A 14451-nucleotide genomic window follows, 5' to 3' on the forward strand; every position below is an offset into this window, starting at 1 on the left:
TGTTGCTTTTATAGTTACATACACTCATTTGAAATTTCATCCCTATAGATGAGTCTGTGTTCCACATTATTACTAACAGCCCATTATGTTTCTGTTGTCTGGAAAGCCTGTTTACGAAAAATAGCTCCATTTTATATTAATGCTGTTTTTAGAGAGGCCGAGTGACGATGGCCTTCTATAATTACTTTCTCTCATTTTCTAAGAAGCTGTTTTCCTTTGTTTTTCATTAAGCTTAAGAGTACAGCTTTGTCAAACCAAAATATCACCCACAGCACTGTGACTTCTGTCCTGAACAACCACCCAAAACTTTCTCAGAAGCATCACCAAACACCTATTCTCCAGCTTCTCAAGCCAAATGGTGATGTTAACCTTGAGGTCACCCAACAATTGCCCTTGTCTTTCTTCTGTTCCTTATCAACTTCCTTGCTAGGTTTTTGAATCCTCCGCTGTCCCTTAAATACTTTGCTCACAGTGCTCTTCCCTGTTTGCTTTACAGTTCACACTGCTTACCTCCCACATCTATAGGCAGGAGCAAGGAAACTTCACCACTGATTGTAGCCTTTCTCTCAAGCTCTACATCTGCATTGCCCACTCTCCTGGGCACCATCGCCTGGATGCATCACTAACCCTCAACAGCAAGGTCTTCCTCTTGCAGTTTCTGTGTTGATAGAATTTTTTTTCCTTCTCCTTTTCCAAACTAAGAACCACAGAATTCAATCGGACTCACACTGCTTGATACTTAATTTCTACATCATGGAAATCCTTCAGTGATGACCCTCCAATATTTTAAAAACCAACTTCTCCCATTTTTAACCAACTCTGGACCTTCGACTCATCTTTGCTCTTCTAAAGATTCTCCTTTCAAATCCATCTCCTGTCACATTCTTCAGTACTAATCATATCATCTCCTATCACCAACAAGGTCAAGATCAAAGCTCTTGGTTGGGTGGAAGTGGAATTGCTGGAGTGGGATATGAGGTTGGAGAGGCAGGTAACAGGCAAATCTGAAGAGCCTTGAGTATTAGGGTAAGGAGGTTGTCATACATAGGTTTATTGTGCCAACCTGGCCAATAGGAACATTTGGGATTAATTAAGTAGCAGTTTGATTGTAGGGAAAAGAGATAAATGGCTTGGCAAAGCCCGCCCCCATCTCTCTCGCTCTCTGGTGATTACACCAGCGTGTGGCTGCTTTAGCTAGTTCTCTGCCTAACTCAATTGATACCAGGAATGGGGTGGTTCTAGAGAAATGAGATCATAAATATGGGCTTCTCAAATTGTTTCTACAACCTGGTTAGGCTTAATAGCACTGATAATGCTGTGTTTAACCCTAAAGACATGGATAAGTCTGCCACTATTAATAGACATAGATAGGTCTGCCACTATTAATTAAGTCTGTCATGGTGTGAAGTCGCAAATCCAATATCCACAGCATCACCACCAATAGATGAAGTGCTTTTGAGAGGAGAGGCTCTGGTTGATTGTGTGTTTGATATTTTCCAGCAGTTTTGTCTGGATGAGACATATAGGGAACCTGGTTGGCTGGTCCTCCTTACAATAGAAAATGTGATCCAGGAAAGGGATAATCTCAGAACCTCAGAAGCACTTCTCAAGACCTAAAAGCTACTGCATGTGCTACAAAGGAGAGTCTTCTCTTCTCTAGGAATAGAGCTGACATTGCTGAAAACCAAATCCAGAGTCTCATCATACGAGTAGCTGAATTACAGTGTCAGCTGAATTGCAGGTCTAGAACAGTGTCTGATATTAAAGTAAGGGCATTAATTGGGAAGAATTGGGACCCTGAAACATGGGATGGGAACATACGGTCTGATGATCCAGAAGAGGAGGATATTGAGCCCCTGGAGTCTATTGAGTTCTCTGCCTCAACTTGTGAGCTACACTACCTATGGAACAGCCAAGCCATGGAACATGTAGCTGGAGCTTGAGGTTCCTTCACTACACTGCTGGTGTGTACATCACTTGAGCTTGAGGTTGGTGGATCCTGTCATCTTGCATTGCTTGAATTCGATATCCCATCTTGGCCTGCTTTGCTAAACTCCTCAACTGACTGTTGGTGACCCTCCCTGCTGTTTGCTGCCTATGGGCGGACTCTGCCTGCATTGCCTGAGAGCAAAGGTAATACAGAACGAGTAGCAGAGGAAGGCAGTTCTACCAATCAGTATGACCATATGATCAATTGCAAAAGTGAGGTTTGTGATTATCAGTTTATCTTCTTTATATGTGTTTATTGAATATCTTTTCATTGTTCATGTATCATGTGCCAGATAAAATTAGATTTAGTATGTGTTCATTTACGTTTATGATAGATGTATGATGATAGTTGTAAGTGTGATTTCATTAATGTCTGGAAATTATATATGGCTAAAGAATTGTGTACAGGTGCCAAGTTGGCAAGGGGTGGACCGTGATAGGTAGGTTTATTGTGTCAACCTGGCCAATAGGAACATGTGGAATTAATCAAGTTGCAGTTTGATTGGAGGGCAAAAAGATGAATGGTTCGGCAATGCCCACCCCTCTGTCTCTTGGCCTCCAGTGATCAGACTAGTGGGCAGCTACTTTAGCTAGTTCCCTGCCTAACACAGAGGTATATTTTATTCTCTAGCCACTGAGAGTTTTCAGTGTGGTGAGATACAGTGGAAAATCAATCTGAAGGGGGCTTTGAGGTGAACACAATGGAAGTCTACAGTTATTTATATAAGGAAAAATAATGATGGAGTCTCAAAAAGATCTCTGCTGCATAATATCAACCTGCAGGGGCAGAGTGGCAAATAATCGCATTGTAATTGCCTCTTCTGTTTTTCTTTATCTTCTTGGTTGTTAGCTTCTTCAGGGAATACACTATTTTTTTCATCTCTAGACTCAGAATGGCATTTAGTAGGTACTCAAGAATGAAAGACAGGGATGTTGAATAGGCCGGTCTAGAAGTAAATCACAGGGTACCACCCATGCACTTCTCCCATTCTCTGTCTCCCTTTAGCACCACGATTGAAATGGACAGTTATAAGGTGCTTCTGTCATACCAGGCACCACACTGGAGTCTTAAGAGACAAAAACAAATAAACATAGTCTTGGCCTCCAAGTACAGCCCAGTAGGAGAGGTAAACATGTGAATAGATAACTTGCTGTTGTTTTTTTTACATCAGTTATAGCACAGCTTGGCTGTATAGGCTATACAAGAAATGTAAGTAAAGTGCAATGGATTAGAGAAGAGAATGCACATCTGGGGAAATCAAGGATGGTTTCAAATAGGAACGGGAACATTGGTGCTTCTGTATTAGAATTCTTGCCTCCTGTGAGAGAGACCTAGGTTCAATCCCCAGACAATGCACTTCAAGCATGGTCACTGCTTTTCTATTAGTGGAGGCTTGAGTGCTGCTATGCCACTGAAAAACTTTCAGTGAAGCTTCCAGGCTAAGGTGGACTGGAAAGAAAGGCTTGCTGAGTTATCTCTGGAAATTATCCAATGACAATCCTTTGGGTCATCATGGTCTAGTCCACCACCTCTCAGAGCAATCAGCCTCTTACAATTGTGGGGGGGGTTCATAGGTGCAATTGTATGGCAATAATATATAAAGATTATAATAAAGTCATAGACAATAGGGAAGGTAGGAGAGAAGGTAAAATAAAGGAGTCAGACACATTGTATGGTAACATGCTCACCTCAGCCCCCCTTGGTGGTCCACATGGAGGTTGGAGACAAGAGGAGGGGAGAAAGAATAGATATCTAACCAAGGCATATATATACGTAGGGGCATGCAAGCCCCCCTGATTATAGGTAACCACATACATCACAGGAAGGGGTTGTAACATAGGCAATACAGCAAAGGGAGGGGGATGATCTAGGGGTGTACATGCAATAGGAAGAGGAGGGATTAGGGGTACATGTGACAAGGTAGGCAGATCCTAGATTCAAGACGGCAGCCTAACCTTGGTCATTCTTGAGTGGACTTGACCCTTTCTCTGGGCTCTCCAGGGCAACAATCACTATGCTTATCAGTGGATTGTGTGCCCCATCTAAGGTGGGACAGACAATAGTCTGATTGCTCTGGATGGCTGATGCCTTCAGGCAGAAAACTTCTAAGCAGCTGACTATGCAATGAGCTACCAAGCAGGAGACAACCCCAATCTTTTGTATCCCACAACCACCAATCATTGGGATGACACCGGACCAGGCAATGTTTTTGTTCTCTTGTGCAGGGACTGACTTCATGGCAGCCAACAACAATTGTGTTAGTCTGGGTACTTTAGAGAAACAAATCCACAGAAACTCATGTATAAGAGAGAGTTTTATATAAAGGTTAAGTGCGCATCAAGAAAACATCCCAACCCAGTGCTGCCCAAGCCCACAAGTCCAACATTAACCCATTAGCCCATATGTCCGACACCGATCCACAAAGTCCTCCTCCATCTCACAAAACACATGCAATGATGCCGACTGCAGGAGGAAAGCCAAATCAGTGAGTGTGTAAGCATTTCAGCACTGGCAGGGGTCTCCACACCTAGGCCTGCATCAGGGTAGGTCCATGTGGCTTCTCCTTGGGGATGTCTTGCAGGAAGTGAGCATTGCCAGCTAAAGCAGGGAATTGGTTAAGGCAGCTGCACCCTGGTCCAACCATCAGAAAGCAAAAGACCTGAGAACTAGAAAGGCGAGTTTCACCAAGCCATTTATTTCTCTGCCCTTCAATTAACCCTACATGTATTTATCATCCAGGTTAGCACAATAATCTTTAACTATCTCAACAACCATCAAATCAGAGGCAAGAATTGATTTAGAGGATTAGTAGTTAGGTTTCAGGCAGAAAAGAGAGGGAAGAACATTTCAAACAAAAGAAACAGCACATGCAAACATTGTATCATGAACAATAATGCAACTTTGGGAAACAGTAGGAAATGAAAGTAAAGCTTACTATAGATGGATGATGGAAAATAATAAGGCATGAGGAGGAAACCTTGAGCTTGTAGAAGTTTACGCTAGAGAGGGTACTAGAAGAAAGATTGTGAAGACCTTATATTCAAGGTAAGGGTTGGGGAGGATGTGTGTGATTTTTTTCTAGAGGTTCTAGAGAGCCAATACCCAGAGGGACATTATCACAATACGAGTAGAGTCTTAGAAGTCACGTTTAATAGCAGCATTGAATTCAGAAAGATGGGTAATCAAAGGGGAAATTTTTACAACTCAAGCTAGTAGGGAGTAGACCTGAAATAATTAGGACAAGTATAAATGGAGAACCTAGTGTGACTCACTAGGACTGGATCAGAATGGGATGTGAGCAAAGCAAGTAACATTGTGAACACGTGGTTACTACTGTCACAACTCCAGATGACATGCCTTATTGAGTACCAGTCAAGTGACGGGTCAAGCTGGTAGAAATGGCACAGAAAAGATCTCACAACTATTTCCTACCCTCTCCTTTTTTCTTAGCCTGTATCCCAGCATAGGAACTTATCAACTCAGATAATATTACTACCTGTCTACCTTCTAGATAGGGGAGCCATGGTGGTGTAGTGTTTACATGTTAGGCAGCTAACTACAATGGTCAGTCATTCATGACCACCAGCCACTCCACTCCATGAGAATGAAGCTCAAGCTTTGTACTCCCTTCAATCGTTATAATCTCTGAAGGCCACAGGGACAGTACTAGTTGGTCCGATAGTGTCACTAAGAGTCAGAATTGACTTGATGGCAATGAGTTTGGGGATCTACCAGTTGGAGTCCCTGAGTGGTACAAACAGCACACTGAACTGCTAATTGAGAAGTTACAGCTCTGAGTCCATCAGAGGGGCCTTGGAAGAAAGGTGTGGCACTATCTTCCAAACAAAGAGACCAGCCATCGGAATACCTTTTTTTTTTTTAATCGTTTTATTAGGGGCTCATACAACTCTTATCACAATCCATACATACATCAACTGTGTAAAGCACATTTGTACATTCGTTGCCCTCATCATTCTCAGAACATTTACTCTCCACGTAAACCCAGGCATCAGCTCCTCATTTTTGCCCCTCCCTCCCCGCTCCCCCTCCCTCCTGAGCCCTTGATAATTTATAAATTATTATTTTGTCATGTCTTACACATCCAATGTCTCCCTTCATCCACTTGTCTGTTGTCCATCCTCCAGGGAGGAGGTTATATGTAGATCCCTGTAATTGGTTCCCCCTTTCTACCCCACCCTTCCTCCACCCTCCCAGTATCACCACTCTCACCACTGGTCCTGAAGGGATCATCCATCCTGGATTCCCTGTGTTTCCAGCTCCTATCTGTACTAGTGTACATCCTCTGGTCTAGCCAGATTTGTTTGGTGGAATTGGGATCACGATAGTGGGGTGGAGCGGGGGAGCATTTAGGAACTAGAGGAAAGTTGTATGTTTCATCATTGCTACACTGCACCCTGGCTGGCTCGTCTCCTTCCTGTGGCCTTTCTGTAAAGAGATGTCCAGTTGCCTACAAATGGGTCTTGGGTTCCCTACTCCACACTCACCCTCATTCACAATGATATTATTTTTTGTTCTTTGATGCCTGATACCTCATCCCTCTGACACCTCGTGATCCCACAGGCTGGTGTGCTTCTTCCATGTGGGTTTTGTTGCTTCCAAGCTAGATGGCCACTGTTTACCTTCAAGCCTTTAAGACCCCAGATGCTATATCTTTTGATAGCCGGGCTCCATCAGCTTTCTTCACCACATTTACTTATGCATCCATTTGTCTTCAGCAATCATATTGGGGAGGTGAGCACACAATGATATGATTTTTTGCTCTTTGATGATTAATAACTGATCCCTTTGGTACCTCGTAATCACACAGGCTGGTGTGCTTCTTCCATGTGGGCTTTGTTGCTTCGGCTAGATGGCCACTTGTTTACCTTCAAGTCTTTAAGATCCTCGATGCTATATCTTTTGATAGCCGGACTCCATCAACTTTCTTTACCACATTTGCTTATGCACCTACTTTGTCTTCAGTGATTGTGTTGGGAAGGTGAGCATCATGGAATGCCAATTTAATCGAACAAAGTATTCTTGCATTGAGGGAGTACTTGAGTGGAGGCCCAATGTCCATCTGCTACCTTAATACTAAATCTATAAATATATTCACATAGATCTATTTCCCCATCCTCATATGTAAATATATTTACATATGTGAATGCCTTTATTTAGACCTCTATAAATGCCCTTTGCCTCCTAGCTCTTTCCTCTATTTCCTTTTACTTTCCTCTTGTCCCACTATCATGCTCAGCCTTCATTTGGGTTTCAGTAGTTCCTTTTGGTTACATTACCCTTGATCATGCCTTACCAGGCCTCCTGCACCCTCCTCACCACTGATTTGGATCACTTGTTGTTCCCTTGTCCCTGGGTTTGTTAGCACCACTTCCTCCCCCCCCCCCCAACACCACCTCAGAGCACAGTTCTACTCTGAGACACATGAGACTTCGTGCTGTGCAATTCAACAGCAACTGATGGTGGTCATGGTCGACCTACTAGTTGCTACTGAGTCAATTCCAACTCGTGGTGATTCTGTGCATGTCAAGTACAAATTTGCTCTATACGGCTTCCAATGCCAAGAGTTTCTTCCATGGTGTCTTGAGAGGAACTTGACCTTCTAACACCTTTTGTTGTCAGTCAAACCATTTGCACAACTCAGAACCACTGGTTATATTAATACTTCCTGTATACTTCATGTAGCATTGGGGTCTTTCAGTTTACCCAGGTATAGATCTCCCAATAAGCAAGGTAAGCACAGGCTTGCTTGTGCTTACTCATGAATCTATAATGCACCATCACACATTTTTCCACCACATCAAATATTCTGCTGCTAGGTATGGCTGTCATCAATCTCCCTCCCAGCCCCATAACACTTTCCTACCAAGTCAAGGGATCTTTTTAAATCTGATATCCATGACAGGGATCGTACAGGGGTAGAGTTATGCCTTGGGCTGCCAGCCTCAAGATCAGGCTCCAGGCTGCAAACCCAAGTTTGAAACAACCTGGAACTCTGAGGGAAAAAGACAGACCTTTATACTCCCCTAAAATTTTGTCTTGGAAACTCACAACGGCAATCTACCTTGTCCTATATGGTCACTATGAGTGGCACTGACTCGATGGCATTGAGTTTGGGATTTTGGTACTTGTGTTTACTTACTAATCTGTGGCATAGTGGCTTGTGCATTGGGCACAATTCAAGGTCAGCACTGCAAAATCACCAGGTGCTCCTTGAGAGAAAGGCGAGGCTTTCTACTCCCACAAAGAATTTCTGAAACTCATAGGGGACCGTTCTACCTTGTCCTATAGGGTCATGGCGGGGTGGCATCAACTCAATGGCAGTTCACTAATCTGTAGTGAACAATTTCACATGTTTCTACCACATTAAAGATGTGAAAAAATTCATTACAGATTAGTTAGTAAGCATAGCTAGGTCCATGTTTCCCATGTTTATGGGGTAATTGCCCCTGGTTCTATGCCATACCCCAGGAGTTACCAAGCGTTTTCTGTAATAATGTCGATAGTAAGTAGTTTAAGCTCTTCGGGATGTTAGCCTCTCTCTCTCTCTCTTTATCTCATAACTACTGAACTCTCATTTTCACATGTAAGCAGCTATGGACAATATGTAAATGAATATATATGGCTGTGTTTCTTTTTTTAAATCATTTTATTGGGGGCTCATACAACTCTTATCACAATCCATACATACATCAATTGTGTCAAGCACATTTGCACATTCGTTACCCTCATCATTCTCAAAACATGTGCTCTCCACTTAAGCCCCTGGCATCAGCTCCTCATTTTCCCCTCTCCCCTCCCCCTCCTCTCCCCGCCATCATGAACCCTTGATAATTTATAAATTATTATTTTTTCATATCGTACACTGTCCGATGTTGCTGTTCAGATATGGCTGTGTTTCAGTAGCCTTTTAGGATGATTATCATTTTTGTATCGAGTCTGTGGACTGTAGCTTGCTGACTGCCCTACACGGAGCAGTTAGCCTTCCTCGAGCCGTGTTTTCACCTTTCTTGTGTGGCTTTTCTTCGTGCTGCTTAATAGGCATAAGCAGAGGTTCACGTCGTAGATTAGCAAACTCTAGACAAATGGCTCCTTGGTGGCATCACGTTAGGGCTCCTGGCTGCCACGTCTGTTTCCATTCACCCTTTCCGTGCCTGATTCACTGCGGTGTGGGGCGAGTGAAGAGCCAACCCTTCCCAGCTGAAAAGGACATGGCACTATTTCTGAGAAGCGAAAGCTTGCCAAGGAGGCCCTCTTCCCGATGCATCCGCAAGGAGCCGTAAGAGTGATGACCCCAGGGCAAGAGCAGGCTGTGGCATTTGTAAAGTTCAGCTTCTCATCCCAGATTCCTAACTGTAAAGGTCTGCTTCTCCCACGTTGGTGTTTCATTTAGAAAAGCACATTTCTGCATGCACGCGCTGACCTTGAAGTGGCACATTACAAGCTGAAGCCCAGAAGCCTCATGCTCCATTACGAATTCCTGCAGCGAGTCCAGCAGCTGCCCTTGGACTACAGCTACGGGGAGTACAGAGATCTCTTGCGCGATTTCGGGACCCATTACATCACAGAGGCTGTGCTTGGGGGCACGTACGAATACACACTCGTCATGAACCAGGAGGCCCTGGAAAGAGCAGGTACACTGTCCGGGGGACCCTGACTTTCCGGGCAGGCCACATACAAGCTATGAGTTGATGGGAGAGCCTAGGTTGTCCTACTTTTCCATGCAACACGGTCATAGTCTCAGTTTCAGATGCCTCATGCTCTTCTTGACATTACCTTTCCTCTGGGCCACGCCCTCTCTTCTACAACTGCTCCCTCTGTCTCCTCCAATCTCATGACTTTAAATACTTCCATGTGTCGATAGCTCCCACTCTATCTACCCATCCCTTGAATGAACAGAAATCTGTATTCTCACAGTTTCGAGGCCAGAGGTGCTTACCTCAGGGCACTGGCTCTGGAGGAAGACCCTCTCCCTGTCCATGGGAGTGGGGGGAGGATTCTCATTACAGCTCCCCCACTCTCCTTGTTCCTCAGTTCTCGTTCCTTGCGATGCTCTCCCCATGCGTTCTACCTTCCCTCTCTTGTGCTCACTTGCTTCTGCACCCAATCTGCTCTTTTCACATCTCAAAAGTAGTTGGTGTGGGGTAGTGATTATGCGTTGGGCGGCTAACCCCAAGGTCAGCAGTTCAAACCCATCAGCTGCTCCACAGGAGAAAGACAAGGCTTACTACTCCCGGAAAGTGTGACAGCCTCAGACATCCCCAGGGGGTGTCCTACATGGTCACGATGAGTTGGAATTGACTGGGTAGCAGTGAGGTTTTTGTTTTGTTTTGTTTTGGGTATTTTATAGGGTCTCAGTAACACAACAAAGAAACTGCTAATCTCCAAAGGAGTTAGCCCTGCAGTATAGGGGTTAAGATCGACAAGCACGTGTTTTTGAGGGACTGAATTAAGTCCAGAACAGTCCTGGGTCTCTTTCCTTCACTCAGGCATTTCTGTCAGGACACTTCCCCGATAGCCCATTTGAATGTTTATCCCCCATCACGGGCTCACAATGCCCTAAAGAGACACCAGCCTTTCCTGATGGGCCTTTATCACGGGGGTCTCATCTGTAATCGTCATGAAAGCAGCTCATTTCTTATTTCCTCCAGATTTCTCTCTTGATGATGTCCAGAAGTGTGCCAAGCATGGTTTTAAACTTCAAATACCCATCAAGGTGGTGTCCGTCAAGGTGGGCGTGTCCGTGGGCCTGTGCGATGCCATTCGGAAGGAAATCGAAGGTGAGTGGCTGGGGAACAGGTGTCTGTGTTTACTGTCTATCCTTCTGCCCTCCTACCTCTCCGTCGTCCTTACACGAAAAACGCGCTGTGCTGAGCATTGCAGGGACACGCTGAGTAACTCATTCAGCACAGATGACCTAAACTGCTGTTCTCACGGTCTTTGAGTCGGTTTCAACCCAAAAGGACCTTGGAAGACAGGGCAGAACCGCTCTTGTGCGTTTCTGAGGCTGTCATTAGCTCCTAGGAGCAGAAAGCGAGTGTCGTCAAACTGCTGAGCATGCGGTCAGCAGGAGAACATGCAATGGAATCCACCAGCGATCCTTTCAGAGGAAGATGAAGCTTTCTACAACTGTCGGTGGCAGTGTGTTTGGAGGGCTTGGGCAGCCGCTCCTCTGTGCTAGGCAAACTAAAATTAATTAGGTCGAACTTGAACCACTTTGGAGCTCACAATAAGTAGGCATACAATTCAAGAAGCAACGAGGAGATAGCAATAAGCACCAAATCTAGCCCGGAGCCTCAAATCCACTTCAGTAAGGGAGGGAGTGTTAATGTATCAAGTTCCGTTTTGTGGATGGGACTGGGGGGAATCCAACAACAGAAATCGACTGTGAGGTCTAGGAGTTGGCCTGGCTAAAAGTAGGATTCTAGGATGAGGGTAGAGATGCAGAAGCTAGGGGGCAGGTAGGTGAGAAGCTAGGTGAGGAGACTTCCACCTTCCTGGAGGAGGTGTGATATACAGATCAGAACAGACAGGCTCACAAGGGCAAAGAGAAAAGATCTGAGGTGGGAATTGAAGGCTGGCTATGGAGCCAGGGATCTGGAAGCAGGAACTTGGAATCGGAACTAACAAGCTCAGAAACAACACAGAAAGTGGAAACAGAGCCAGCAGTCTGGCTCCAGTTCCCCCACCCGTGGGGCACAGCAGGTATTCTATATCGCTCTACTGTAGGTATTCGGCCTGTGCCTCTGAGCATGTTTGAAGGAAGAGCTCCACCGCCAAGACAAAACGACATCAAAGCAGACCAGCAAAACTTAACTACTGCACTAGCACAATATCGTGCCTTGGGACTGTCCTATTTTTGATCATGTGGTTTGTTCATTTTGGTGGGCTGGGGTTGCAAAATGTGTCGTGCATAAAAGAGATCGCACTAAACCTAGCAATTGTTTAAAGGAGACTTGCAAAGTCACCCCAACCAGGTCACTAATAGAACACCAGCACCCCAGAAGTCCTTGCCAATCAAAATCGCTTCCTCCTTTTGTGAGCTAACTACTGTCCTTACTTTTGTGTTTAATATGTTCCTTTTTGATTTCTTTTTTTTCTTTATTTCATATCTCCTTCCTTCCTTCCTTCCTTCCTTCCTTCCTTCCTTCCTTCCTTCCTTCTTTCCTTCCTAGTTTTTCTTCCTGTCTATGTCACTAACTACTCTGGTTTACTATTGCTTGATTTTAAATTTTATGTGAATGGGATCAAATTGTTTCAGTGTGGTTTATTTCATTCACCATCATGTTTGGACATCTCATGCATGTTTTGTGTATAACATAACTAGTTCGAAGAGTCATCCTGGTGGTGACATGTTTAAGTGCTCAACTGCTAACCACAAGGTCAGTAGTTCAAATCCGCCAGCAGCTCCACAGGAGAAAAGAACAGACAATCTGTTCCCCTAGAGATGACGACCTAGGCAGGCCTGTGGGACAATTCTTCTCTGTCACACAGATGGCTCTAAGTCAGAATCTACCCAGCGGCACACAGCAGTAACATGGCTCATTTCCATATTGTATTATATGGACATACCTCAACCGTTCATTCTACTAATGGTGGGCATTTGGGTTAGTTCCTGATTCAAGTAATTAGACTGGATGCTACTATGAACCGTTTTTATTTTCCTTTTTTGACTTTTTAGTGTGAATTGGGTGACTATGTAGAGAGAAGAGTATTTTTCCATTCAGCAATTCATACACATTTTGTTTCTGGCTGTTGATTACAGGCCTCACTCGCAATGTAACATCCCCGCTCTCACTTCTTCCCGGGGTTTTCTGTTCCCATTCCCCTTTCTTTCCCAACCCTCCTGATTTCAACTGGCTCATTGTTCTAAGTGTACACCTCACTAGCATTATTGTTCCCCTCACAGGCCTATCTATTGTTTGCCGGGAACTTGAGCCATGGGTGGAGTTCAGGTCCAGATCTGAAGGGGGACTAAGAGCCAAAGTCTTGTGGTTCTGCCAGTCTCTATCTCTCCAGTGAGCCTGCTGTTCTTTTGTGATTTTTGAGTTCCCCTTTTTTTCCTCTCCAACTCACTTCAGATCCCCATAATTTAGCTCTTTCAGAGCAGTTGGTAGTGGTGGCCAGGCACAATCTAGTTTTTATAGCCTTGGGGCCCTAGACACGGATGTTCCTGTGACCCACAGTCCATTGGACTAATTATCTCCCTGCAGCTTTGATTGCCTTCACTCTTCTTTCATCTGGCTGGAAAGAGGCCAAGAGCTATCCCTTAGATGGCCACTCATGAGCGTGTAAGACCCCAGTGCTACTCACGGGTGTAACACATGGAACATTGTCTTTGTGGACAAAGTTAGGCCAATCGAGTCCGGTGCCTTCTGAGACCATGATCTTGAGCTTTCAATCCCAGAGACTCATTTTCTCAATGGCTCTGCTATGACTAAGCAGTTCTCATAACTTTGCTTCCTGTGGTAACCGTGTATATTTTTACACTCATCAGGCACATATGTGTAAGTGGTTGTTTTTATTTCAGGGCTATACCTAGAAACAGAATTGATGTCATGTAAGAGTATATACTTTTTCTACTTGGCTGGATAATTCTAAAATGTTTTTTAAGATTATTGTACCAGTCAACTAGCAGTGTACAGTGCCCGATATTCACGTCTTTAATGATGCTCAGGTGTTTCAGACTCAGAACTGAACCACCATTATACACCAACTCTATTGATATAGGACACAAATATTAGAATGAATGTCACTTCGTAGTGTCCCCACACTGACCCAGAGCGCTATGAGGAGCAACACTGGAGACACAGTGCAGGAATTGTGTCCAGTCTGACTCCCCTACACTGAGGCCAAACATGAAAGGAGTGCAACAGAGCAGCAAGGGGAGCAAAGGAATGAAGTCCCTGAGGAATCCCCAAAATAGACTTTGAGGGCAGGGCTTGGCACATCATCAGATTCAATTGAGAAACATTCCTAAAGGTCAACAGACAGACCTGGAACTATTTATAGGCTTCTTTTTTCCCCTCTCCTTTTAATGTCTATCTATATATGATAGGCAGGATAAACTATCCCTGAGGAGAAAACAATAGGATGGATGGTTCTTGGGGGGACATGGGAGAGGGGGAAGTGGGGGAAAGGAAGAGAGGAGCCAACAAATCCAGGGACAAGGGAGCAACAAGTGATCTAGAATTGATGGCAAGGAGGGCGTAGAATGCCTGGTGGGGTTTGATCAAGTGCAATGTAGCCAAGAGGACTCACTGAAAGCTGAATGACGGTTGAACATGATAGTGGGACAAGAGGAAAGTAAAAGGACATAGAGGAAAGAGCTAGGAGGCAAAGGACATTTATAGAGATATAAATATAGGCACATACATATGTAAATATATTTATATATAATGATAGGGATATAGGTCTATGCACATATATTTATATGTTAAGTA

General features: G+C 44.4%; 1 protein-coding gene across 1 annotated transcript in view; it reads left to right on the plus strand.

Annotated features, from left to right (window-relative positions):
- Window positions 1-14451, plus strand: part of C8B (complement C8 beta chain) — a 63893-nt gene that overhangs the window by 29059 nt on the left and 20383 nt on the right. The window contains exons 7-8 of the mRNA XM_004699392.2: window positions 9402-9642; window positions 10660-10788. Of these exons, the coding sequence (XP_004699449.1) occupies window positions 9402-9642; window positions 10660-10788 (370 nt within the window). The remainder of the gene's footprint in view (window positions 1-9401; window positions 9643-10659; window positions 10789-14451) is intronic.

The sequence above is a fragment of the Echinops telfairi genome, unplaced genomic scaffold, assembly GCF_000313985.2.
Source record: "Echinops telfairi isolate 266 unplaced genomic scaffold, ASM31398v2 ScPeMD7_443;HRSCAF=831, whole genome shotgun sequence".
NCBI classification, from domain to species: Eukaryota; Metazoa; Chordata; class Mammalia; order Afrosoricida; family Tenrecidae; genus Echinops; species Echinops telfairi.